Source organism: Struthio camelus, chromosome 7, assembly GCF_040807025.1.
Source record: "Struthio camelus isolate bStrCam1 chromosome 7, bStrCam1.hap1, whole genome shotgun sequence".
Classification (NCBI taxonomy): domain Eukaryota; kingdom Metazoa; phylum Chordata; class Aves; order Struthioniformes; family Struthionidae; genus Struthio; species Struthio camelus.
Window position 1 is genome coordinate 38,748,242 of NC_090948.1, and position 23,434 is coordinate 38,771,675.

Below are 23,434 nucleotides of genomic sequence, written 5' to 3' on the forward strand. Positions count from 1 at the left end.
GAAAACACTAAAGGAAAAAGCAAACAAAGTCTGACGCAGTATGCTCTAGCAGAAAATTACAGAAGATTTTTAAATTTAAGAGGAAAACTTCAGTCTTTGAAAAGTAAAATCTGTTACTGTAACCAATAATGCTTTCTTTCAGGTTTAAAGGGTATCATTGTTAATTTCCTAAATCCTTCTGCTAAAATTTTAATTAAAAATATCACCAAGCTACAGTACCATAAGCCACCACAATACCAGTCATCTTTGAAAATCTTAAGCATACAAAAGAATCACAAAGCATTTTTCTCAATTATTTCTATTTTTTTCATAGTTTAATTCAAGTAAATTAATGAACATAGATTTTAAACATCATTTCTAGTTATGGCAAAGACTTTTTTTTTTAAGGAGCACAGTCATATTTCATGCAGAATGACTTAAAATGGAAAAAGTGATTATTTCATGGGTCAGAGAACTTTACCAGAGACCAATCTAGGAATGAGAAATGGCCTTTAACATGGGATTTGAATGTAAAGAAAAAGAAAATCAGTTGAGAGTGGTAAAAGAAAATAGTTGTCCTTGGACAATTTCTGAGAGCAGTGTACATATGAAGTGGTGAGAAAAAAGTGAAGATAAAACCAGAGATCTTGAAGATTAGAAGTGAACATTTTAAAGTAAGTTTTTAAATGGACATTAAGCAAGCAAAGATTTTTGAAGGCAGTGGTGATTTACCACCTATAGCTAAGAAGGAATTAGCATAACATGAATAAACTGAAAGTGTAGGTGATTAAACTCCTAGTGTCAATTTCTTCAGAAAGTCAGGTTTCCTTTTAAAACAATAGCAATTTGCCCCGCAATGTCAACTCTTCCATCATTATGTAGTGAAATCTTCAGTTCTCCTCCACGGTGAGAACACTGAAAGGCTGAATGAAAACAAGAATTCACAAGTTACGATTCTAGTATCTGTTACAAACTTCAGAAATAAAAATAATAAAAGAACCACCCATGGAGTTCATGAAAACTCGGGAAAAAAGGCTTCTTTCTCTCCAGAAAGCAAGCAGCACCAGGGCAAACTCTGTCACAGGGATACCCTGGATGAATTGTTTTTACAGGTGAAAATTAGTTGAGGGTCTATCTCAGACTAGAATTTGTGTACTGAATATGACAAAAATACTCGTCAATACAAGTAATGAAGAATGCTTTTTCGTGATGCAGCCAACCACATTTCCTTTGTATATCTGAACGTGTCTTGAATTCTCCCATTCATTGGATAGACAGTTTCCACAGGTAAGAAGAAGGAACACAACATATTAACTGGATAAGCATGGAGAACCACTCTACTGGTATTGAGCACCTGAGCTAGATACTAGGTTCAAAGAATGTGTTTGGTCAATGTGTAAATAAAATGCAAGTAGCCAGTGAAAGAGGTCTTCAAAATGACATTAGCTACTGCTTCAGCTGCCACAAAGCAAGACCTAAATAAATTCCTAAAGCAAATCCCTAAATAAAGGAACAGATATTGCTCTCTATAATCCTGACTATATCGTTTAACCCACCTGGATAAAGTTTCAAGTAGAAATAGCCTTCCACTTGTAAGTAATTACAAAGCTAAGCTTTTGCCTAAACTGTTTCGTCATATTCAGGTAGGAAGATAATGCTCTCTTCACATGTTGAGTCTGTAGTCTTCTTTCAAGAGTCTAGTTTCAGTTGTTTAACTAGCTGATCAGAAAATGGCCCGATTAAGATGACATTTGGCAAAGGTTACAGCTTAATATCACTTTGTTTTTGTAAAAGACAGTAAACGCACAATGAACCAGTGATGTTCACAATCTTCTTACTCGCCAAATTTCTATTACAAAAGTTGTTTGAAGCTACAGGGTATATTTTTCCTCACTGTTTGAAAATGGCAATTTGTAAACTTGGTAGAGATTGTATTCAGAGTCCAACAGAGTACAGGATCTCTAACAGATGGTATATATAGTACACTTCAAAACAATTTCTTAACTGCAGCTGACAAGAAAGCTCTTACTGATAACAGGATATCAGATTCTGAGACAAAACGCTCCAAAACAGTGTGAACTGAAGCTATATGAAGATCAATACGGATACTTTCTGTTCTTCTCCATTTACAGACCTGCTAATTACTGTTTTTAACCTAGGACAACAATATCTACATATGCCCTAATTTTTTCAATTGGAATAATTTGGGCTTCTAAAGAAGCAGACCATGCTAAATTCGATGAACTATTATTGCCAAATGAGGATCCATGGCTAAGCTCTCCCACTTTCTCATGGCAGCAGATTTAAAGAAAAGGGGAAAATTGTTTCAAATCTTCAGAAGTTTGGTTTTGTTTTTACTTTTTTTTCCAACTGTGGAAGTACTGATGGTCCTTTCATGGCAGGATTACTCAGATTTTGATACCATGCTATTTTATTTTATTTTTAAAGAAATCTCCAAATGAGAAGGAAAAAAAAAAACCACACACACACACACACAAGAAAACTTTATCAAAGTTCAAAGTCGAAAAAAATTCTTGACCATTTCTTTTTGTCACAAAAAAGTATTGTTATTTCACACTACATCTGAAAGTAAACAGACTCACATTGAACATTTCATTAACTGGAATATTTCATTCAATAGCAATGTCTTCACAGCCTTTCATGCATCTCTGGTGTGCATTTGCTTTTTGCATCATCCAGTTGTGCTTCCCTCCCACATTTGTACCTACTAAGATAATCTCACACTACATACACTCTTCCCAGAACAAAAACAAATATGCACATTCTAATCTGCAAAAATAATAGGAGCTGAATTCACGTTGCTCTGAATTCCTCTGTGATCAGTCTAAGGTAGAGAAAAGTTTAAGCCTATCTACAAAGATTCTGAACTTAAGCATGCTGATATGCATCCTTGTCTTGACAAGGAAGCCAGTGACTTTAAACTAATATTAGCTTGTTGTTTTGAGGAGCTTCTTATGAGACTAGGTACATCTAGATGACTGCTGGTTACAGAACCTGAGGACTTAGGAATTTTCTTCAAGTCAGAAAAAAACTGCCATTCTTATAAAAATACCTGTTTTTAAAAGTTATTATTTAGGCTGAATTTCTAAACCCTATGAAAGGATTGATGAAAAAGTTTTTTTTTTTTTTTTTGGACAGTTATTGGGTAGCACTTAAGTAAGAGCTCAAAGACTTCTTTAATCTAAGAAAGAAGATGGACAAATCTAGTGACTGATGGAGGGAAACACCTCTCCTTTGGCACTTAGGTATAAATCTGAGGTAGCCCAAGTGAAAGAGTATCTATTAAAAAAAAAACCAGTAAATTTTAATCAGTCTATATGCCAAGATTAACTGGGAAAGATGAATGCTATGGTTACACTGCTGCAGAACTCTTCTCTTGATCAGATGTTAAATTAGCAAAACACCCAAATACAGGTGGATTGATTCCACCTTATGAAGCAACTTCTACTTTAAAAAAAAAAAAAAAGTTACAAGGCCGAAAAGTTAAACGACAGGACCTTGTGTTGAAAGCAATCCTGGCCAATTTGTGAAAGGCCATCTTTCGGTTATTAAAGTTCTTTTTTTTTTTTAAATTTGAAAAACAAAAACAAAACCCCAACCTTAAAAGCTATAAACCAGTTTTGTAATGACAAGGAATCAGAAAAGTTAGAGGCAAAGTTTCCCTACAAATTAATTCTCTGAAGTAAAGAGGTACAGAAAGATTCATCTAGCTTTCCCTGAAATTAAAAAGTGTCCTGGATGAAGCCTCTTCTCTTTAAAATATTCTGAAATTCCTCTCTAATCTGTTTGGAAAGCTTGTATTCCTAATGTAGGATTGTAAAAGGTCTCTTAGAATGGAGAAAACTGATCAGATGTCAAACGCACTTGCCCTCTTTAAATTCGTATTGTGTGACGTCCATCAAAAGTACATTTGAGGACACATATGCATGAAATATGAAAAATCCCATGTGGAAACTTGGACTTACCCCTCCCCCCAGCCCCGGCCCCAAATACGTTAGGGGAGCCGATTACAGCACAAATTGCCTCTGCTGCTCAAGTTAGTTTGTCTAAAAGAGGAATCATAATCAGTTCATACAAAATACATGAAAATGTACAGGAAGTAAAAAGTTTCTTCTAAAAACAGACAAAATTTCTGTTGATTACTTAGCGTAGTGATTTGTGTCCGCTAATAAGACGGAAAAGCTTCAAATCCCACATTAACATCTGAAAATGTTAAACTTTGAGACACAACCATTCTGTAAGTTCCTCCTGTTCAGAAAGTATGATTTTTTTCCAGCTTTACAGAAATTATCACAGATTTGTGTGATATAAATGCAAATATGACATCTTCAGAACAGAATGTTAAATCTTACCATCAGTCCATGACGGACAGGGTCTCAGTCACTGTGGATTAGCATACTGAGCTATGGAGGGCTAATGTGTCCTTTACAGAGTTTATCGTTCTCAACAAAAGACCATTCTGAGATTAATTCGGGCAAATATAGGAAGGCATGTTTTCATGGTAGCTGTTTGTTTGGAAAAATATTTACTTTTATGGATAAGGAACTTGATTAGTTCAAGGGTCCCACGTCTGTTCTGAATGTTACCAAATACTTAACTGATGTCTGGTGCACAAAGGAAAGATAACTCTCCCCTGTCCCCTTAGGAAGTCAGAGAGGGACTGGAGTACAAAGGTTATTTTGTACTGCTTCTGCTCTTCTTCCATTTCCTGGCAGAGTGCTAGGAACAAGAGAAGCATGACAGACACTCCATGCTTATTTATGCAGTGCTGTCAAGCATAACAGTTTCTCTTGGCTTTTTCCACCGAGTTCTTCAGCTTCCTGCTTAACACGAAATGTGTGACCCAATTAACGTAGCTCACTGATTTCCTCAAGACACAAAAATACCTATAATAAATCTGTTCTTTGACTTCAGAGATCCAGTCATCCCAAATTTCTTCTTTAAGGTCTAAACACTTATAAGTAAGATTGCAAATAAAATGTCACAAGCAAATTAAATGTGCAGAGGCCCATGTATCCTATCTCCACTCATGTATCTTTAAGGCAAATTCATGCTAACACAGTCATACACTCTATCTTCTTGAAACTGAATTGCCCATTCTTGCTCTTATCCTTTCTTGAGACAGTGCAAATGACCATCATCCTGAGGAAAAGTGATCTTTATCCCTAAATATATAGGTGTACTAGAAACAAACAAAAAGAAATTCCTGTAGTATAAAGCACATTTTTAAGCAGAATCTGAATGTTAAAATAGATAATATATTCCTATCTAGCTATAAAAACAATATTTACTTTAAAATCAGAAGGTTTCCTGAAGAAGTCACTGAAGAGATTAACCTAGAGTTGTTCTCAAAAAATTCTTAAGTCAGACAGAAAACGTGCCATTTTTCAGTCTCGCTTCTATACATGTATGAAGGGAAGGAAAGTGCTGCCAGCTAACATTCCACTGTCCAAACTGCACTGAACAGCACACATTATGAATGAAAATACTGACAGGATACCTTTTCCCTGATACCCAAAATGCAAACCATGGAGAACAAGAAGCAAACTAAAATTCAGTCAGAACAGACAAATGAACATCATCTGGGGTTCACCAAGCTTCAGTTACGATGAAGGGTCATGAGAGGTAAAATCCAAAGCTTGAGATCAAAAACTAACTGCGGAAAGTTAAGAACCAGAAACCAACACTTCAAATTCCCTGCAGGATGTGTCTGTCACGTTGGTACAAGGGGAAGACAGTAATTTCTTACAGATTACCTCACACACAAAATATTACATATTATCCTATTAAAATTAAGAAAATGGACAGGGAGAATAAGCAGCATCCCCAGTCTGTAATGCTTACACAGTAGCTCAAGGAAAGATGTGTGATATTAGAGTTTGGACTGCAGTAATAATATAAACCATTTCTTTTCATAGTGGGTAGCTTGCACATAAACAGGCAGCTTTGCAACAAGACAGTTCTTACCAAGCATTTCTTTTTTCCCCAGTTGCTCTGACCAGTAGCTGCTTAAAACAGCATGGGCAGATCCTTAAGAGAAAACAAAAGACAAAGTACAAAATTAAATTAGAATCATTATTTTATAGAACAATCATATTCAAAATGGAAATGCTGTTAAACCAATCAAGTGCTCAAGTGCTACGTGAGTATGTGTAAAGTAAAAATCCTAAGAGTTTGCAAAGCAGACAGAACTTAAAACTTTAGAATTTCATTCATTCATGATCAAGCAGTATTAATTTCTCATCCTGTGACTTCAATTGAAATTTTGGGACTTCATGGTAAGCCACAGTTGGTAGGAATAACGAATACTACAGATTAAAACAGTTCAGCCAAACTACTCTCTCTTTTTAAAGAAAATTGAAACTTCCTAATAACAGAATCTCAAAATACTAAAGTCAAAAATCAAAATTTTACTCATCAAGATATGATGTTATTCACTGAAATATAAGCAGCTATCCACAAAAACATCTGAACAGGCCTTTGTTTTTTTTTTTTTTAAAAATAGGAATAGGTGAACTTAAGAGGCCATCTGAAAGGAAAAAATTCCCTCTAACAGTTTTCACATGAGAAATTCAGTTTTCTTTCAAGAGATTTCTGCTTTATGTCCAAGACCGAATGTCACTAAGCATCAGGATTTGACACTGGGAGATCTTTAAGGTCTCACTACAGCCTCTGGAAAATAAGAGACCAACTTGGAACAAGCTTGTTTTCTTATTGGCAGATGGCTTAAAAACTTAGGATGACTTCTCAGATCCACAGGCAGACATGCTGCTTCAGTCTGTATTGGCTGCTAGGGGCAAAGAAGCTCTGCTGGAAACTCTACTGCGAAGTAACTATAATTATCGGTGCTCAAGGACACAAGGCCACGTAGCAGTATTGAGAAAGTGTTACCAAGAAAGATAATACAAAGCCGTAACACTACTAAAAGTATAATTCTGCAATATATTCAAAACATGTCTTGCCATGAAAGAAAGGTCCTTACAGATAGAAGATAAGCAATAGCCTTTTCTACCTATCAATAGAAGTCTTCCCACAGATCATCAAGAATGAGCTCTGGGACCAGATACATCTACTAGACTCTGGCCTCCAGCTCTGAAGAGGAAGCAGGAGGGGAAGCTTAATAAATAACTGAAACACCTGGCTCATTCTTTTTTTTTGGTAAATCTTTCTTTCTGTTGTGATGAGTTACTCGCGCTATCCCAATTAAAAAAGTTTGGGTTGTCTGGTCAGTTTTCCACTTATTTAGTACAATAGTTAATGAGAGGTTTTGACCAGACTCTCAGCTAACTAATGATTATCCTGTGATAACAGGTAACTAAGCAAACAACATTACTTTCACCTTTCTGCAGCAATTGTTATCAATCTTACTGAGGAGGAACAGGCATAGGAAAAAGCAGAAAACTAGCCTTCTCGCCTCTAAACATTTAACTAGCTGAATTCATATTATTCCTAGGGCTCAGAATATCCACAGTGAAGTGTCGTGAAACTAGGCAAGATCTCAGCTCAAGCACCAAAAATTTTGGGACACCGACAGAAATGGGTATTTCTTCTGCAACATTCACTCATTACCTAACTAGTCTCTGGCTTTTCTCTAATTAGAAACCTCACAGGGAAAAGATCCGGAAAAGAGGCAGGAATACCTGGCCTGATGAGAGCAGGAAGCCGACTCTTTTTGAATGAGTCTGGCGTCGGTCATAAAAGCTTTCACCTCAATAAGCACATTCCTGCTGTCCATATAAAACCGTACTTTATAAGAGGAGAGAATCCAAAGTACAAAACCTGATTTATGAAGTTTAACAAGAACTTTTCAACTAAATTGGGACAAGAATAAGAGTCTTTCACCATGCAAACACACACCTGTAACAGGGTCTTCCAGAACTCCAATCCAAGGTGCAAAATATCTGGAGTAGAAATCATAGCCTTTATGTTTTCCACTGGAATCTCCCTTAAGAGTCAGTATGAGTCCTTTCACCTTTCCCGTCTTCTCAGCTGACAGAAAATCCTGTGCACTCACTTGCAGTTCTTCCAACACAGACCTTGAATTTAATTATAGTATTTTAATAGCCCATATTCTTCATTTACATTAACTAAGTACTGAAAAGTATCAGACATCAACTACAAAGTAGTAGTCTTCTCTTCAATCTCAAAACAGGCACGGTAAAGGTTAGAGGAGAATAAGATTCTGAGTGTTGTCCTGACAATGTCATTTGAGAGAAGACTGCATTGAATATAACACACTCCTAGTGAGGAAAGTAAAAAATTCAGATCATATTATTTTCTATCTATATTTCTAAAAAACTGAGTACGCTGGAATATAAGCTATGAAAGTGCACATTTGTTTCAGTATTTTTTATTTCTGGGAAAATTAATTCTGCACTACAGAATGCAAAGAGTAAGCACTCCACCAATTTTCAGAGCAAGCAAACACCACTGAGATCCTTTTAGGATCCTAAAGCACTGTACAATGGTCTCAGTCCTGTGAAGTTGCAGATACCTCCCTATGATAGGAAGTTTGAAAGAGGTAAAAATACTGAGTACTCGGCTAGGAGTATTTCCATCTCCCACTAGCTCAATCTTTAAACCATTAATTAAGTCAAGCTTCCAGTAAAATTAATAGTAATTTGGCCTGATTAAAGAGTTCAGGTTTGGACAATATATGTTCCAATCACATTTCACTCACCAATAAAATGCATCTCTCAGATTAAAACATGCTTTGGAATCATCTGAAACAGAATTTCCTCTACAAAGCTACTCATGATACTGTAAAGTATGTGTAAGCAGATTACGGTCAAATGGGAAAACGAATACATGCCATCCTGCCAGTGTGCCCTGTCCCTGTGAGTGGAACTCTATAGCTGTGAAACTGTTCTTACTTTTTTTGAAGAAGCAGGGCTCCTAACTTCCTGCTAGGAAGTTACTGGATCATTTCTGACTCAGAGGGATGGGAAAAATAGACTCTTGTTAAAGCTGTTTCCTATACCTCCTTTTTTGGAGGTGGGTTTTAGATTGATCTTGTTTAGCTTGTCAATTTCAATAAGCTCATATAGGAAGATTGTGTAACTATTTAACATGAGGGTTTAAAGAATTTTTAATCTCCATCTGTTCTAAAAATAGATAAAAGAACCTACTATGTCAGGAATAGTAGTTAAACAAGAAGATGCAATTTCCACATGCTTGATTCAAAAAAAAAAAAAAAAAGTATTAAACACCTTTCGTAAGTATCACTGAGACGGACCAGGAGTTTCTTTGTGTCAGGAGAATAACGGAGATCTTGAACAATCATGTCTCCTATGGCTGCCTGGTAAAAAAGTTAAAGGAAACAAAGAAAAATAAAGTCACCCGAATATAAAATATTATATCCTTAACATTTTTATTAGAACAAATTCCTCTGCTAGAAAGGGGCTTATATTCAGCCCTCAAGTTCACGCAAGCAAGAAAAGCAAATGTACTAAGTGCATGTAGCATGAATATGGGTATGCATAACAGCTCTGTATACAGCCACTTGGAAGGAAATTCAGGGACTGAGGCAAGGGCAAGGACACAAGACTTGACCCACATGCCTAAAATATGCTGAAAAATGTCCCTGAAATACTGACATTCCAGTCAGTAGCAGTGAGAGACAGCTGCAGCATTTTGGAGAACTCCATTTTCCAAACTGCAGTAGTCAGACCTCATAATCTATAGGACTGCATCAAGCAGCGTGATGTTGTCACTCTTCAGTATACAAAACTAAGTATAGTAACGTGCTTTGAACATCACACGCAGATTCTATTTTTACCTTTATTAGTTCTCCTACTTCCTGAAATACCTAGCGGGGGGGAGAAAAAAAGCACATATAAATATATACAGGGGTATACATATACACAACTATTTTCCTTGAAAGCTTTCTATGAATAAAATTTTCACTGACCTGCGGGTAGGTTAAGTAAAGCGGTAAGTCCAGGACAATATGATCTTCCGCTTGTCTAGCTTTTAATTCACCACTCAGAGTCACAAAAGTGAGAACTGCATTTTTGTTTTCTGGAGAGACAGCATTGCAACATTCACTGTATATTTAACCTAAGGATTTGAATCTAAATTATTATAGCTCCTAGAGTAGCCCACTATATTCACAAAGTTATGCAGCTAAATAACTACAGCACAACTGTATTCTCAGATGAAATTCCCAGCTAACTCAATAAATAAGCTGCTAAGGCTAACAAACACAGCAATTGCCAGAGAACGTTTCCTGCATATACCCAGAACGTATAGGAGTTTTTAACAGAAGGATCAATATTCCCTACTTATCAAATTCTACTGCATCTCTCCCCGATGACATTTGCATACTTAGCACTTTTCTTTAAAAAGAGTGATAGTGGAGGGCATGGGAATTTGAGCATTAACATCAGAACCCAATCTTGTGATTACAGAGCAGTTATAAAAGACAGTATCTAAGGTATCTTCGCTACTATTCCCTACATGTACTAAAGATTGAATTGTGCGTGTTGTAGGAAATAATAAAGGGAGATTTTCTTAGTTAGAAAGACATTTTATAGAAGTTATAACAACAAATAGCTTGTAAAAATACATTACTTTGTATGTGAAACAACACAGCAGCTGCTGCAAGTGTAGCATGACCACAGAGAGGAACTTCATTGGTTGGAGTAAACCATCTCAGTCCAAAGCAGGAACCTTAAAAAGAAATTTTATTATTTGAAAGAGTCTTTTTCTTCAGTTTATTTCAAAACTTTATACAAAGTGATGACATTATACAAAGTGATGACATTTCAGCCCATCAAAACGCATGTTAGAATCGGTCTCGGGCATAAACACATTTTCAGGAATCTATTCTGTACTGATCTTTTTGAATAGCTATTGCTTTTGAGTCAGGTCTCTTCTTTGAGCCAGTATATCACTAATATTGTAGCTACTTTGCTACAAGAGCAAAGGAGCTGTCTACGAGCAAAACAATGCCTTCTTTAATTGCTACAGTACAACCATGTTCTCTCCTGTAAGTAAAACGAGATACGCCAGTGAAGACAGCTTGGCTAGTATAACTGAATCTCTATGAGAGCTATGCCAGTGAAGAATTATTTTGCTTAAATCACCTGCCACCACTGGTAGAAGCCTCTAATGTATATTTACCCTTAATTTCACTAAAAAGCATACCTTTGTTTGTTGTTAAAAAAAAACTGGAGCCAAGTGCACTATCTTTGGTTTCCTGTAAACTCTGCAGAGTTCTTACACTATGGCATTTAAGACGGGGCTCATGAAAATATATTTCAAATGAATAATTACCATACAAATATGACTAAAAGGTGCAAAAGGAAGGAAAGAGTTTTCATATAACCATGTTTTGTCTTTGTCACTGTGAAACATTAGCGCATTAAAGTCACAGTCCCCTATGTAATGAAAACAAATAGAATCACCACAAAACCTAGTAGTTGAAACTGATGAAAATCACAGAGAAGCAATCTGAAACAGGGCAGACGTGGAAGCCAGCTGTGAGCCAACCCTGCTGTGGTGTTAATGTACTCCCCCAAGCAGAAATCATGGCTGAAAGCAGGAGGAAATGGAGTCAGCCATGACAAACTGGAGACAGACAAGCAGACTGGGATCCAGGACACCTGGCTGGATGATTTAGAGAGACAGCTGTACTCAGACTGAGAAAACATTTCTTCCTCTCATAAATTAATGTCTCCCTAAAACATTGCAGATTTCCATTAATGAACGTTAAATTAAATGCACTGATCGCAAACTCCTACTCCTGCAGAAACATACTGTTTGTACAGGAATCCTTACTAAATCATTCTATGCTCCAGAAGCAGATGATGGCCTCATAAGCAACATTCTAGCGCTCTGCGCTCACGCTCCTCTCACTTCTGCCACACCTCACACATTCTTAGGTATAGCTCAGTGACTGAGCTCATTTAAAAAAACTTCTGCCCCTATTCTGCAACTGCGTAGGTCTGACCTCACAAACATTAATCCCGTTAATATCAAAAGCACTTTAACGAGCTAGGGGCTGGCATTTTATATGCTGTTGGATATGGAAGACTTGAAAATAAATAAGCCTATTAAATGTATTGGCAAGGTGTTGCCATGAAAAATACTTAACTGCTTGACTCAAGCAGTTAGTTTAATCCTGAAACACAATTCCAAGTTATTAACAATAGGAGTAAGTTACCACAGTTACTGTTTCAAGACAACCCTCTTTAATTATGAGGACTGTACAAAATCCTGCTCCCTCAACAAAAGGGCAATCAAATTAGACAAGGAACAGTTTCTTCGCTTGTTTGTTTTATGGCCCCTTTCAGACCATCTATAACCCCAAAGCTCTGTTTATCTGTCTCTTCCACCACGTCATATCAAAAATAAGGGTATGGCAAAATGGTACCTTAACGTGGAATCTAACTGCACGCTAGCGGGGCTCCAGTCTCTTGCTTATGCCACCAGTACCATTCACATAGCTGCAAAGTGAGCAGATTCAGCAAACCGATGTAGCTGAAAACTAATACACAAAGCAATTCTGATTTGACTCAATGTTTATCTGATGTTTTCCATCTTCTTCAATGTCTCCTCTTTCATCCTCCCTCACATATACTATATCAAAGACCATCAGTGAAAGCCCTCTGTCACGCACACTATTCAAATGTTTGAGCAGCCTAACACGTTTGGTTTGGGCAACTTCAAACATCCCATTTTGTTGGAAACCTGCTTTTTTCCAGTATTGGCTCCACAGACAGCTCATGAGAGTTTGTGACAACCCACCTCAAATAATACATTACAGTTATCGCAATTTCAGTGAAACATAACCCAACTTACAATATTATAATGTACAAGGGTGATATAACAGCATCGTTACGGAACTGGAAGTTTCTGTTACACTAAAGAAAAATGAATGATTTCCTGAACAGATTCTATTCACTTTGTGGTGTTGTGCAAAAAAGATAAGCTCTTTCATCTCTATTCTTCTCCTTATATAATAAGGAATTATCTCCAGAAAGTGTTACTTATAATGGAAGCATTAACTGAAGCACCTTTGCATAGCAGTTTAAGTATATGTTTTCTATATGTAACTTGTTCATTTAGTAAAGTGTACTAAAATATGTTGCCTACTTTATGAATAATAAGTTTTTACATATTGTAAAATTTATTTGATATGCAACAAAAAATTTTTTATGAAAATATGTGCAAGATGCACGACAACGCCAAGATTTTGCCTCTTTTTTTTGGTCTTATAAATTAGTACCACTCCTTAAAAACAGCACCCATAGTGTCTTCCTACTTTTTTGTCAGAGATTTTGCTGGGTAAACGGAATGACTCACTTTTGGTAAAGTCATCGACGGAGTGCAGCTTTCTGATGAAGGCAGTTTCTGAGAGGTTCATTTCTGTTGCAATTTTTTGGTGCAAATCTTCATTCAAGTCCTAAAATTGAAACAATAAACCCAATGAAAATCACGCCCTAAGAAGCAGAATCAAACTTTTTAATCAAATATGTACAGTCATTTTATTTTCCATTATAATAAAGCATAATTTTATTTTTAGTTCAAAAAAATTTCTGAGAATAAAACCAAATCTTTAAGCATGAAATGGGATAACTACTTCCATTATGGTGGTACACCAGCATTCCTAACTATCTGTCCCATTAGCTTACAAATTCTTGGAACATACGGCAAATAAAGTCACAACAAAATACTATTCTAAACTCAGTTTGTCCATGAACACAAATCTTTCTCAAAGTTATGATGAAAGTCACACTGGTGCACCATTATCAACATCAACTCAAATTAAAAACCACTTTTGGTAACTGAAAAATCCATCCAGATCCTCGTTGCCAGCCAGCAGTATGCAGGTTAATAAAATGGCTAAGATGACGGACCAGTGCTTACTGGTGTACCTTCAATACTACTGTTTGAAAGATGAGAGTACGATGATAAACGAGCGCAAGTTGGGAGAAGATAAACCTAAAAAACAGGAGTGCTGGAGCTCACTACATTCTGCTCTAACTACCTGCTGATATAAGCCAGCGAATATTGATCCCAAGACACACGAGTTGCAGCAATTGCAAAAAATTTCACCCTTGTTCCACTGTTCTCCAAACAATTATGCTGACGACTGACTGGCCAAACTCGAGTTATCTGAAGTATTAAGACACAAATGAAACAAAGTAGTAAGGTAAGCTGGTCAGGTGCAATGTCTGATAGATTAAAATTTCCCCAGTTATTTTTTCCCCTTATTTCCCTCACTAACTTTAATCAGTTTCAAACAATGATCCCGAACAGCAGATACGAAACAATTACTGATTGGTATAATAGAAGTCTACTCGTACAGTGGATTCTGTACCATGACACAACATCCTAGCCTTTCATAGCCTTTGGAGTAGCCTCCAAAGGCACCAATCCAAAACAAAGGTCATATTAAAAATATCAGAATCGTACTGAAATACTGCCATCCTGTGGCACTTCTGAAATGCAGAAAAGGTTTGTCTTTCTTGCACTGTTTCCAACAATTTTTCTAAAGCATCTCCTGAGACTTTGCAGGGAACTGGGAAGAGAAATGTTGTTGTCAGCTGCACCGTAGTTTCTTAGAGCTTAGAATAAAATAATTCATTTGAATATCAGCTTTTATATGAATCTGAAGCCTCTAACCTTAAGCACTATGGAGAAAACTTTGAAATGCAAAACCTAAATACTCCAAAGGCAGCATGCACAGCCTCACAGTAAATATATATTAATGTAATAAAGTTAATTTAATACATAAAACGTAATTAGAAGTTCATAATTTTACAGGAACTTCATTTTGAGACGGATCATTTAGATTTTAGAGGGCAAAACATACCTCTAAAGTGATATGCTCTCAATCTTAACTACAAAATGAGCTAGCAAGCATGTTGTATTCGATGAGAGAACATTTAGATAGGATTAATAGTCAATACAAGCTACCACTGACTGCTGTACTTATATTTTCATTCTTATAATTTTCATCAAGTGATACTACGCAAATAATAGAAGGTTAATAAATTCTCTAATCCGGTTTAACAAATAGCTTTTGGTTGAAGTTGTCAATAGCGTACCAATTAAAACAAAAACATCAACTATTATCAACTGCACTCAAACTATCATGCAGCTTTCAAGTGATAAAGACTTGTTTGTCTAAACCTGGCTGAAGCCGAACCAGATACGTTAAAGGTGAAAGACTGAGATGCAGGTCTACAGTCTCTCTCCTTCCTCCTGTGAAGGAAAAAAAAAAAGGAGGGGGGGGGGAAGAACCCTAAACAATTCAGAGGAACCCACTATCAAGTACTGCCTCTAACGTTATAGCATTTCCTTTCAGACATTTCATTTTGAATTCTCAACGTTTCTTTTTGGCTTAACTCATTTAGGTTAAAAATAGCCTATTGAAAAACCACACAGAAAACGTGTCTTGTACGAAACCATTTTGACTGAAAAACGTACTCCAGTACTAATTCCCCTGCAGAAGTACTCCGGAGCAACAGCAAACAATGCTTGCAAGCGGAGTCCTGAGAGCAAAGGAAGCAAAGTTCAGTCCTTAGTGCTCGGACACACTTCAAATACAGAAAGGTAAATGCCGTTTGAGTCGCTCTCATGAAGTAATTTTTTAAACTTACATTTTCAAGCAGACAAACTGCCGCAGGATTTCCTGAAAACGACCGGCTTGTAAACGCATCAACCGTAAAAATGGGAATTTGCATTCTCTTTTTCGCCTATTTAGCGTTGTTTTCAACGCTATACTTCCTACGTTCTCTCCAAACGACAGCACAGCTCTGAAAGTTAATGTTTCCCTAAAAGCAGGAGGAGCAGGCGGCTCTCCACCTCAGCACCTGCGGGCACGCACACAGACCCAAGCCCCCTTTCACGTCGCCGGCACTCGTCCCCGGTAGCTTTTAATAATTTACAGTAGCTCTTAACCTCTCTCTTGCAGCGCTGGCTACCTACTCCAGCCACGCTCTAACGCGCCCTCCGACCGCGGCGCCGAGCCCGCGGTAAGGCACTTCACGAGGCAAGGAGCTGTGAGAGGTTCCCCCCAGCCTGGCCTGCCCGGGCTTTACCACAGCGGTAAAGCCGAAACGACTCGAACAGCCATTGCGTGCGCCCAGGGCCAGGCAGTCTTCCCCTCCTCCCTCCCAAGCCAGCCCCGAAAGAGCTGGAAAGACCGAGCGACGCGCTCCCGCGGCGCCCTAACGGCCGCGGCCAACGGTCGCCGCGCGCAACCCTGACAGGAGGCAGCAACAGCGCGCGCGCTCACACAACCCACCCCCCGCACGCGCGCGCACCCCTCTTGGCGCCAAGCAAACCCAGGGCACCGCGTGACCGCCGCGCTGAGGGCGCATGCGCCACCCGGCGCTGCCCAGGACACGGCTGGGCGGGAACGCTGCCCTCCCTCCTCCTCCCAACACGCGCGCGTGCGCTGTGGGCGCGGGGTGTCTGCCGGCGCGCATGCGCCGCTCCCTGCCGGCGGGGGCTGTAGGCAGCGGGGCGCGGCGTGGCTCTCGCGATACTTGCGCGGCGGAGACGCCATCGTGCCCGCCGGGGGTTGCGTCGGTTCCGAGCCCGCCGGCCGCTGGGCAAGCGAGGAGGGGCGTCTTCCAGGCAGAGACTCCTGCCGGGGCACGTCGAGGGGTGCGCGAGGGTCTGCTGGTGAGTGGGCAGGGAGCCGGCCAGCCTCAGCTAGGCGGTCCGGCCGGCAGGGAGGCGGCGGCGGCCGGGGGGAGCCCGGGCCCGGGGGCGGGCCGGGGGCCGTGCCGCGGGCAGCGCGTGCGTGCGGGGAGCGCCCCGGGGGTGGGGGGGGGGAGGAGGCGGCGCGGCGCCTCTCCGCCGAGCCTCGTTCCCGAGCGCGGCCGCCATTTTGAGTGTTGGAGCCGAGGGCGGCGACGGCCCCAGGAGAGCACGGGCGGCGCTTGGCGGCGGCGAGGGGCTCCCCGGGGCCGGGGTCGGACGGGCGGCGGCCGGGCCGCTCCTGCCAGGCGGAGAGGTGGCGGCGCGGCGGGCGGGGAGGCGGGAGGGGGGCGGCCGCGGGGAGGTGCGCGGTAAATGGCGGCGGGCTAGAGGCGCGATTTTGGCGGTAGTCGGCGCCGCAGGCTGGAAGGGCGGGCGGGTGGGGGGGCGCGCTCGGCGCCCTCCACAAAGGCGGCGCTCGCCGCTTCTCGCCGTTGTGAGCACCCCCCCCGCCCCGGCACCTGCCGCCTGCGGGGGGGCTCACGGGCGCCGTCTCACTCCCTCCGCCCCCCCCCCCCCGGCATCGCGGCAGCGTCCCGGGCGGGGATGGTGCCGGCTCCCCGGCCCGGTGCCCCTGTAGCTCATGGTGGCGGTGAGGGGGCGACCTGGCTGCTCCCTGTGTCTCTCTCTCTTTTTTTTTTTCATTCGAGACAAAGCACGCTCGGTTTTTCTGGGGAAGCCTTTAAAGAAAAAAGCGAACGGGAGCGTGGCCCGTGGCAACTCGGTTGGCAGACAAAGGAAGAGCTTGCAACTCCCTGTGGTTCCTGCCCCTTCTTGAAGCGTCGCACACTTTTGATTTTTGTTTCTTTTTTGTTTGGGGTGGGAGGATAGTGCGCTTAGGGGATAACCGCTCACTGTAGCCTGAGCAAATAACGAGCTTCGTGTACTGCACGCACGTCCGCGGTGCGCTTTACGCACTGAGCTCAGTATCGAAGTTTGGTATGTTTTTAGGTGCACGCATGCTCTCTGTATCGTGAAGTGCGGTTTAAGTACGTAACAAAGAAACGTAATGCATAATGTCACATTTTTGAAGGAAAAACTAACGTGCTTAGTTTTGCAAGGAGGGTATATTTTAAGCATACGGGGATTCTCAAAATTTTTTCTTTGTTTTTTTTGTAGGATTTGGTTGAAATAAAAGATGGACTGGAGCGGAAAACATAATGGGCCAAATGATACAACTAATGATGGAACAGTAGTACGACTTCGAGGTCTGCCCTTTGGCTGCAGCAAAGAAGAGATTGTTCAGTTTTTCCAAGGTATCTCTAGTATAGTCGAAGTATAGTGACTGAGTTTTCTTGTATCTGTTGCACAGTGTTTCACAGTTTAATTTGTTATACCCGTTAATGGGGTGGGCGGGAGGGATGGTGTAAAACTAGCTTATCTTTCTCTAAATAAGATTTATGCCCAGTAATTAAAGTACAAATAACAGTAGCTGTAGTAAAGCTGAGTATCTATCTAACTTTGTCAAGGTGATAAATGTGTTATGTATATTGAAATAATCTATATGTTAGTATTTGGAGCCATTAAATTACTTGTTTGGTAGCTCTATTTTTTTTTTGTATTTAGGTGGTTGTATTTTTCTTGTATAGTTTAAAGAGAAAACATGTATGGCTAAATCCATAAATGTTTAATGAAAGATCATTGGCTTGTATTGTTGGGAGATGGGGGAAACTTAAGTTTTTTGGTTTTTTTCGTTGTTGTTGTTTAGATATGCTTTAAGTATTTGCTACAGATGGGAATGTTTCAGCCTTTAACACTGTTCCCCTTGATGGGGTTATTTGTCCTTGGGTTAAAGGGTTGGAAATCGTGCCAAATGGGATAACATTGACGCTGGACTACCAGGGGAGAAGCACAGGGGAGGCCTTCGTGCAGTTTGCTTCAAAGGAGATAGCAGAAAATGCTCTGGGGAAACACAAGGAAAGAATAGGGCACAGGTGGGGATGGAGAGTTTGGGATGGTGTTAAATCTTTATTTTTTTGGGGGTTGTGGGTCAGTAATGCTTTGGGGGGGGTTGGGGACCATAATATTGAACTGGCTATTTTTTTTTAAGAATTTTTATAATTGATCCTAAGTTAACTTGGGAATATAGTAGATTTGGGGGGTGGGGGAGACAGTAATACTCTGTGTAGTTTGCTAAAATCAGAATTTTGTTTCAATCGTTTTTGCGTAGGGTAATTTGTGATAAATGCCACTATAGCCAGACATTGCTTTTCAACAGTATGTTTTTCGTACTGGAAAGACATCTTTTATGTTTAATTTGTACAGTTAGTATTTGCACATAGTAAATTTTACTAATGTAAAAGTTTCTTTGATACACTTAAGATTCTTAAGGTTTTGAGGAGAAACTTAAGTTGTATGGCATCTTTAGTCATTTTTATTGGATTGTACATTTAGTTATAGAAAATAATTTAGTATGGCCTTTTGTGATATTCAGACAGCTTATGCATGTGTTCTTATTTGTACCTTGAAAATCCTCTTTTATTTAGATATATTGAAATCTTCAAAAGTAGTAAGAGCGAAATCAGAGGATTCTATGAGCCACCAAGAAGAATGATGGGACAACAACGACCTGGACCATATGATAGACCATTAGGAGGAAGAGGGGGTTATTATGGAGCTGGGCGTGGAAGTATGTATGACAGAATGCGTCGAGGAGGTGGTGGATATGACGGTGGTATGTGTATCTAATGAATGGAGGTTCTGTTGTCAGTTTCATGTTTCTGACACCTTTGACAAGAAATAAAGAAATGGCAGTAGCTTCAGTACCTGCTAGGTTTGAAAACGTCTCTAAAAGGGATTATTTGAAATAACATATCAGAAATTCCAGCTTAGTATTTAAGAGTAAGTAATAAGAAGACTGTTTTCAGCACAGTTGAAAATCTTACCTGCATGCTTCAGCCTTTTCCCTATAAAAAAGAATTTTACACTTCCAATCTGTTCAGAAATCCAGGTTTAGCAGTCTATAGAGGCAACTGCAGATTTTTGGGTGCCCGAAGACTGAAAATTAACTCTTGTACATTGTTTCATGAATATTTAGTAATAATGTAATCACACTTTTTTTTTTTTTCTGTCAATTGTACAGGATATGGTGGCTTTGATGATTATGGTGGCTATAATAACTATGGCTATGGAAATGATGGTTATGATGACAGAATGAGAGATGGGAGAGGTAAAAAAAAAAAGATTTATTTAAAGAAATCTTTATATCATTTCAATTGTTAGACATAGTATTTGCAAGACAGAAATAATGGTTTATTTCTTTTTTTTTTTTCCTTTAAAAAAAGTTAAAGGGAAAAGGGGGAATCTCTGGAAAATGTAAATGTATTGTTTAGGTTATCTCTCAGTTAAGTGGGTTGGTAATACTGGTAGTGTAAACATGTAACATTCAATAGCATATAGTGGCACGCAGAAGAAAATAGTAGTGATGGCTCTTCTGGCTTTTCTTCGGTTCTTATAGGTAAATTTTTTGATTTTGTTTTTTAATAGGCATGGGAGGACATGGCTATGGCGGAGCTGGAGATGCAGGTTCGGGTTTCCATGGTGGTGGTCATTTTGTTCACATGAGAGGACTGCCTTTTCGAGCAACAGAAAATGATATTGCTAATGTAAGTATCCTAGAAAAAAGAGCCTTCTAATGCCAGAAGTTCTCTTGTTTTTGTTTGTCCTGTTTCAAACTTGGCTATAGTTCTCAGCCAAGTGATTGATAGGTCTAATATGTCTGCCAATTAAATTTATGCCTATTAACATGAGTGCTACAAAACTGAATAGTAAATGAACTTTTATAAAGTTAATACTTGAGGTAAGTTTATTGAAGAAGTTAGCCACATTTTATTTAACATTAATCTTCATGCTCCCTGCTTACTTATTTCCATGAGAATGTATTGGAGAGATGGTTGTTGCTTTTAGTATCCTCATTTTATAATGTCTTCAGAAGTTAATTTAAACTTGAAGACTTACGTGAAGGAGTGATAGCAGGTGTGTAACTTTGATTTTTAGTTTGCAGGTTAGTATATTTATATATTTCTGGGAGGGACAGAGTGGGAGAACCGTAGTGAGCAGTGTTCATTTGGGGGTAGCAGGGAGAGGTCACGTTACCTATAAGAGATCAGGGTGGCAGACGAAGAACATCCGCAAGGTTTCAGGAGTACATCTTTGGCAGTCTGGAGCTGTCTTCTGTAGGGGAAAAAATTTGCCTGCGGTGGAGGGCCTGATCTGAGCGCAGCCTCTACGGGGGGCACCGTTTTTATTAATTGCACCTATGTTAGGTGCATCTAAGACTCTTCATTCTTCCAGATGTGCTTTTTAATTTTTTTTATTATTATTTATGAGCAGTATTTACTCCTATCAGTTTGACTGTTTGCTTTAGTCTAAAGCCTCTGAATACCAGGACTAGGCTTTAGGCTTTAATTGAGAGTATGTTACTGCAAGTTGAAAGCTTGGCGAATAGTATTTGGTAATGTACCGGAGGTTTGTTTGCACATACTGTTTGCTCAAACGGCTGTTGATCAGAAATACCACTGTTTCTTTTTGGTGCTTTGAGTTTTGACTGCTGAAGCAAGGAAAATAAATTTGATTGAAAAGTACTCTTAATATGAATACAAGCCTGCTTTGAGGACTTTTTTTGGAGGAGTAAAGCCAAATAGAAAGAAAAATAATGATCTTCCTTTTGCAGGAAGGCTTCGTATTAGAACCTGTTGCTTAAAGCACTGTGTGTGGGCAGGTATTTTTGTTTGTATGTATGTTTTAAAAAAGTCTCCTTGATCTTTGTTGCTAGAGCTTTTCAAATGGTGTAATAGTATATCAAAAGCGGCTTATAATGTTACAGTACAACGTCACTAACGCTTAGGAAATAACTAGCTAGATTTATTTGGTAGGATGAGATGTAAATGCGGTGCTCAGCTAACTACTGGGATAGCAAAAGATGTGCCTGGCTGGAATTCTTAAGTTCACAAGATTTTTATTTTTGTCCTTAGTTTTTCTCACCATTGAACCCCATAAGAGTTCACATTGACATTGGAGCAGACGGAAGAGCGACAGGAGAAGCAGATGTGGAATTTGTAACACATGAGGATGCAGTAGCTGCCATGTCCAAGGATAAAAATCACATGCGTGAGTGTTGTGTTCACAGGAGGTTTTCATTGACTGTTCTTTAGTTGGGTATGTAAAAGTAAACTGAATAGAAGGGTTTTAACGCCGTACCATTTAAGTTACTGTGCAGTAAATATGCAAATTGTAATAGACTTTTTGCTGTTCATTAGAATCACTAGCTGTTGGTTATATTTCAAACTCGCTTTTTGTAGACTTCAGGCTGGTGAAGCTGCTGCCTGTGAGGGTTTTTTGACTTTGTATCTCTGCTTTCCATTTTTGAATTGAAACACAGGTCATTCTGTTTGTTTCTTACAGAGCATCGGTATATTGAACTATTCCTGAACTCAACTGCTGGAGGTGGTTCTGGAATGGGTGGCTATGGCAGAGATGGAATGGGTATGCATCAATTTCAGGTTTAGCTGATTTTTGTCAAGCGTAGTGAGTTCCAAGTTTGTAACGATGCACGTTCTGCTTTTCAGATCAAGGTTATGGCTCTGTTGGTAGAATGGGAATGGGTAGCAATTACAGCGGAGGTTATGGAACTCCTGATGGCTTGGGCGGATATAGTAAGTAACACTTTTGTTATGTATTTGATGGCTATGTTGCTGCATTAACATTTGACAAGATCTGGAGGGGTGGGTTTCTTGTGATGACAGGGTGTTTGTGCTTTGAGAAATGGGAGGGGGTATTATTTAACTTAAATCATAAATCGCTTCCAGTTTTTCATGCATTTGGCAACTACAGCAAATGCTTGTTTAGAAAAGTATTGCTGAATTACTGTTATTGTTGTGTGACTTAAGCTCGTGCCAAACCAACTGTTTTTGTATCACCGATCAAATTTTTTCTTTTTTTTAAGGTATGTATACGTGACCTTGTGTCAATTGTTTGCAGGTCGTGGCAGTGGAAATAGTGGAGGATACTATGGGCAAGGCAGTATGGGTGGAGGAGGATGGCGTGGAATGTATTGAAGGATGGCCTTGCTTCTGCAAAATATCCTGGAAGAAACAGTCTCTGGTCTACTAGACTTTCTTACAAAATTTAATTTCTTTTGTATTTTAAGAACTTTATAATGACTGAAGGAATGTGTTTTCACAATATTATTTGGTAAGCAACAGATTGTGATGGGAAAATCTGTTTTCTGTAGGTTTTATTTGTTGCATACTCTGACTTTAAATAAATTTTTATATTCAAACCACTGATGTTGATACTTTTTATACTAGTTACTCCTAAGGATGTATTACATATTCAAGAATACAGTTGGTTTAAGATGTTGTACTACTATTGGTTCAATAAAGGTGGTTGTACTGTGACTCTTATGAACACTGATTTAGTTCTGTGTAATCTTGGTGTACTGAACGAGCTGAAATTTTCACTTGTTTAAAGGAAAAAGGTAGTTAAATAGATTCGTTGATTTGGTTACAACCTCTCCTCAATCCTTTTGATAAGTTGTATGTAGTAATTGCCTAACACAGCATTAAGCTAAAGGTATGGAGGCTAAAAGTCACAGTTTCAGTCTCCTTTTTAGTATCGGAATCTACTTTGATCTTCAACTGTACAACTACATAAATGAGTAGTGACCAAGTTCTGCACATCCACAGAACTGAGTGACAATGTTCATTTCCATAGT

General features: G+C 39.3%; 2 protein-coding genes across 16 annotated transcripts; one reads left to right on the forward strand and one right to left on the reverse strand.

Annotated features, from left to right (window-relative positions):
• Positions 1 to 292: 292 nt before the first annotated feature.
• PBLD (phenazine biosynthesis like protein domain containing) lies at positions 293 to 16,697 on the reverse strand. Of its 9 annotated transcripts, none has more exons than XM_068950885.1 (10): positions 16,507 to 16,640; positions 13,994 to 14,121; positions 13,309 to 13,408; positions 10,573 to 10,671; positions 9,911 to 10,020; positions 9,779 to 9,808; positions 9,210 to 9,298; positions 7,858 to 8,036; positions 5,968 to 6,030; positions 293 to 902 (listed from the first exon to the last, which is right to left on the reverse strand). In XM_068950885.1, the coding sequence occupies exons 3-10, from the start codon at positions 13,367 to 13,369 to the stop codon at positions 790 to 792; spliced, it is 744 nt and encodes a 247-aa protein (XP_068806986.1). In that variant the 5' UTR covers positions 13,370 to 13,408; positions 13,994 to 14,121; positions 16,507 to 16,640; the 3' UTR covers positions 293 to 789. The 9 variants fall into 9 exon arrangements, with proteins under 9 accessions (XP_068806986.1, XP_068806985.1, XP_068806984.1 ...); XM_068950884.1 differs by lacking the exon at positions 16,507 to 16,640 and adding an exon at positions 14,422 to 14,522; XM_068950882.1 differs by lacking the exon at positions 293 to 902 and adding an exon at positions 909 to 4,719.
• On the forward strand, positions 16,391 to 23,002 carry HNRNPH3 (heterogeneous nuclear ribonucleoprotein H3). Of its 7 annotated transcripts, none has more exons than XM_068950870.1 (10): positions 16,391 to 16,641; positions 17,839 to 17,975; positions 18,515 to 18,653; positions 19,206 to 19,393; positions 19,802 to 19,888; positions 20,206 to 20,324; positions 21,693 to 21,828; positions 22,123 to 22,203; positions 22,287 to 22,373; positions 22,699 to 23,002. In XM_068950870.1, exons 2-10 carry the CDS (start codon positions 17,858 to 17,860, stop codon positions 22,773 to 22,775), a joined length of 1,032 nt encoding a protein of 343 aa, XP_068806971.1. In that variant the 5' UTR covers positions 16,391 to 16,641; positions 17,839 to 17,857; the 3' UTR covers positions 22,776 to 23,002. The 7 variants fall into 7 exon arrangements, with proteins under 7 accessions (XP_068806971.1, XP_068806975.1, XP_068806977.1 ...); XM_068950874.1 differs by having other exon boundaries at positions 16,510 to 16,641; positions 22,664 to 23,002; XM_068950876.1 differs by having other exon boundaries at positions 16,510 to 16,641; positions 19,206 to 19,348; positions 22,664 to 23,002.
• Positions 23,003 to 23,434: the final 432 nt, after the last annotated feature.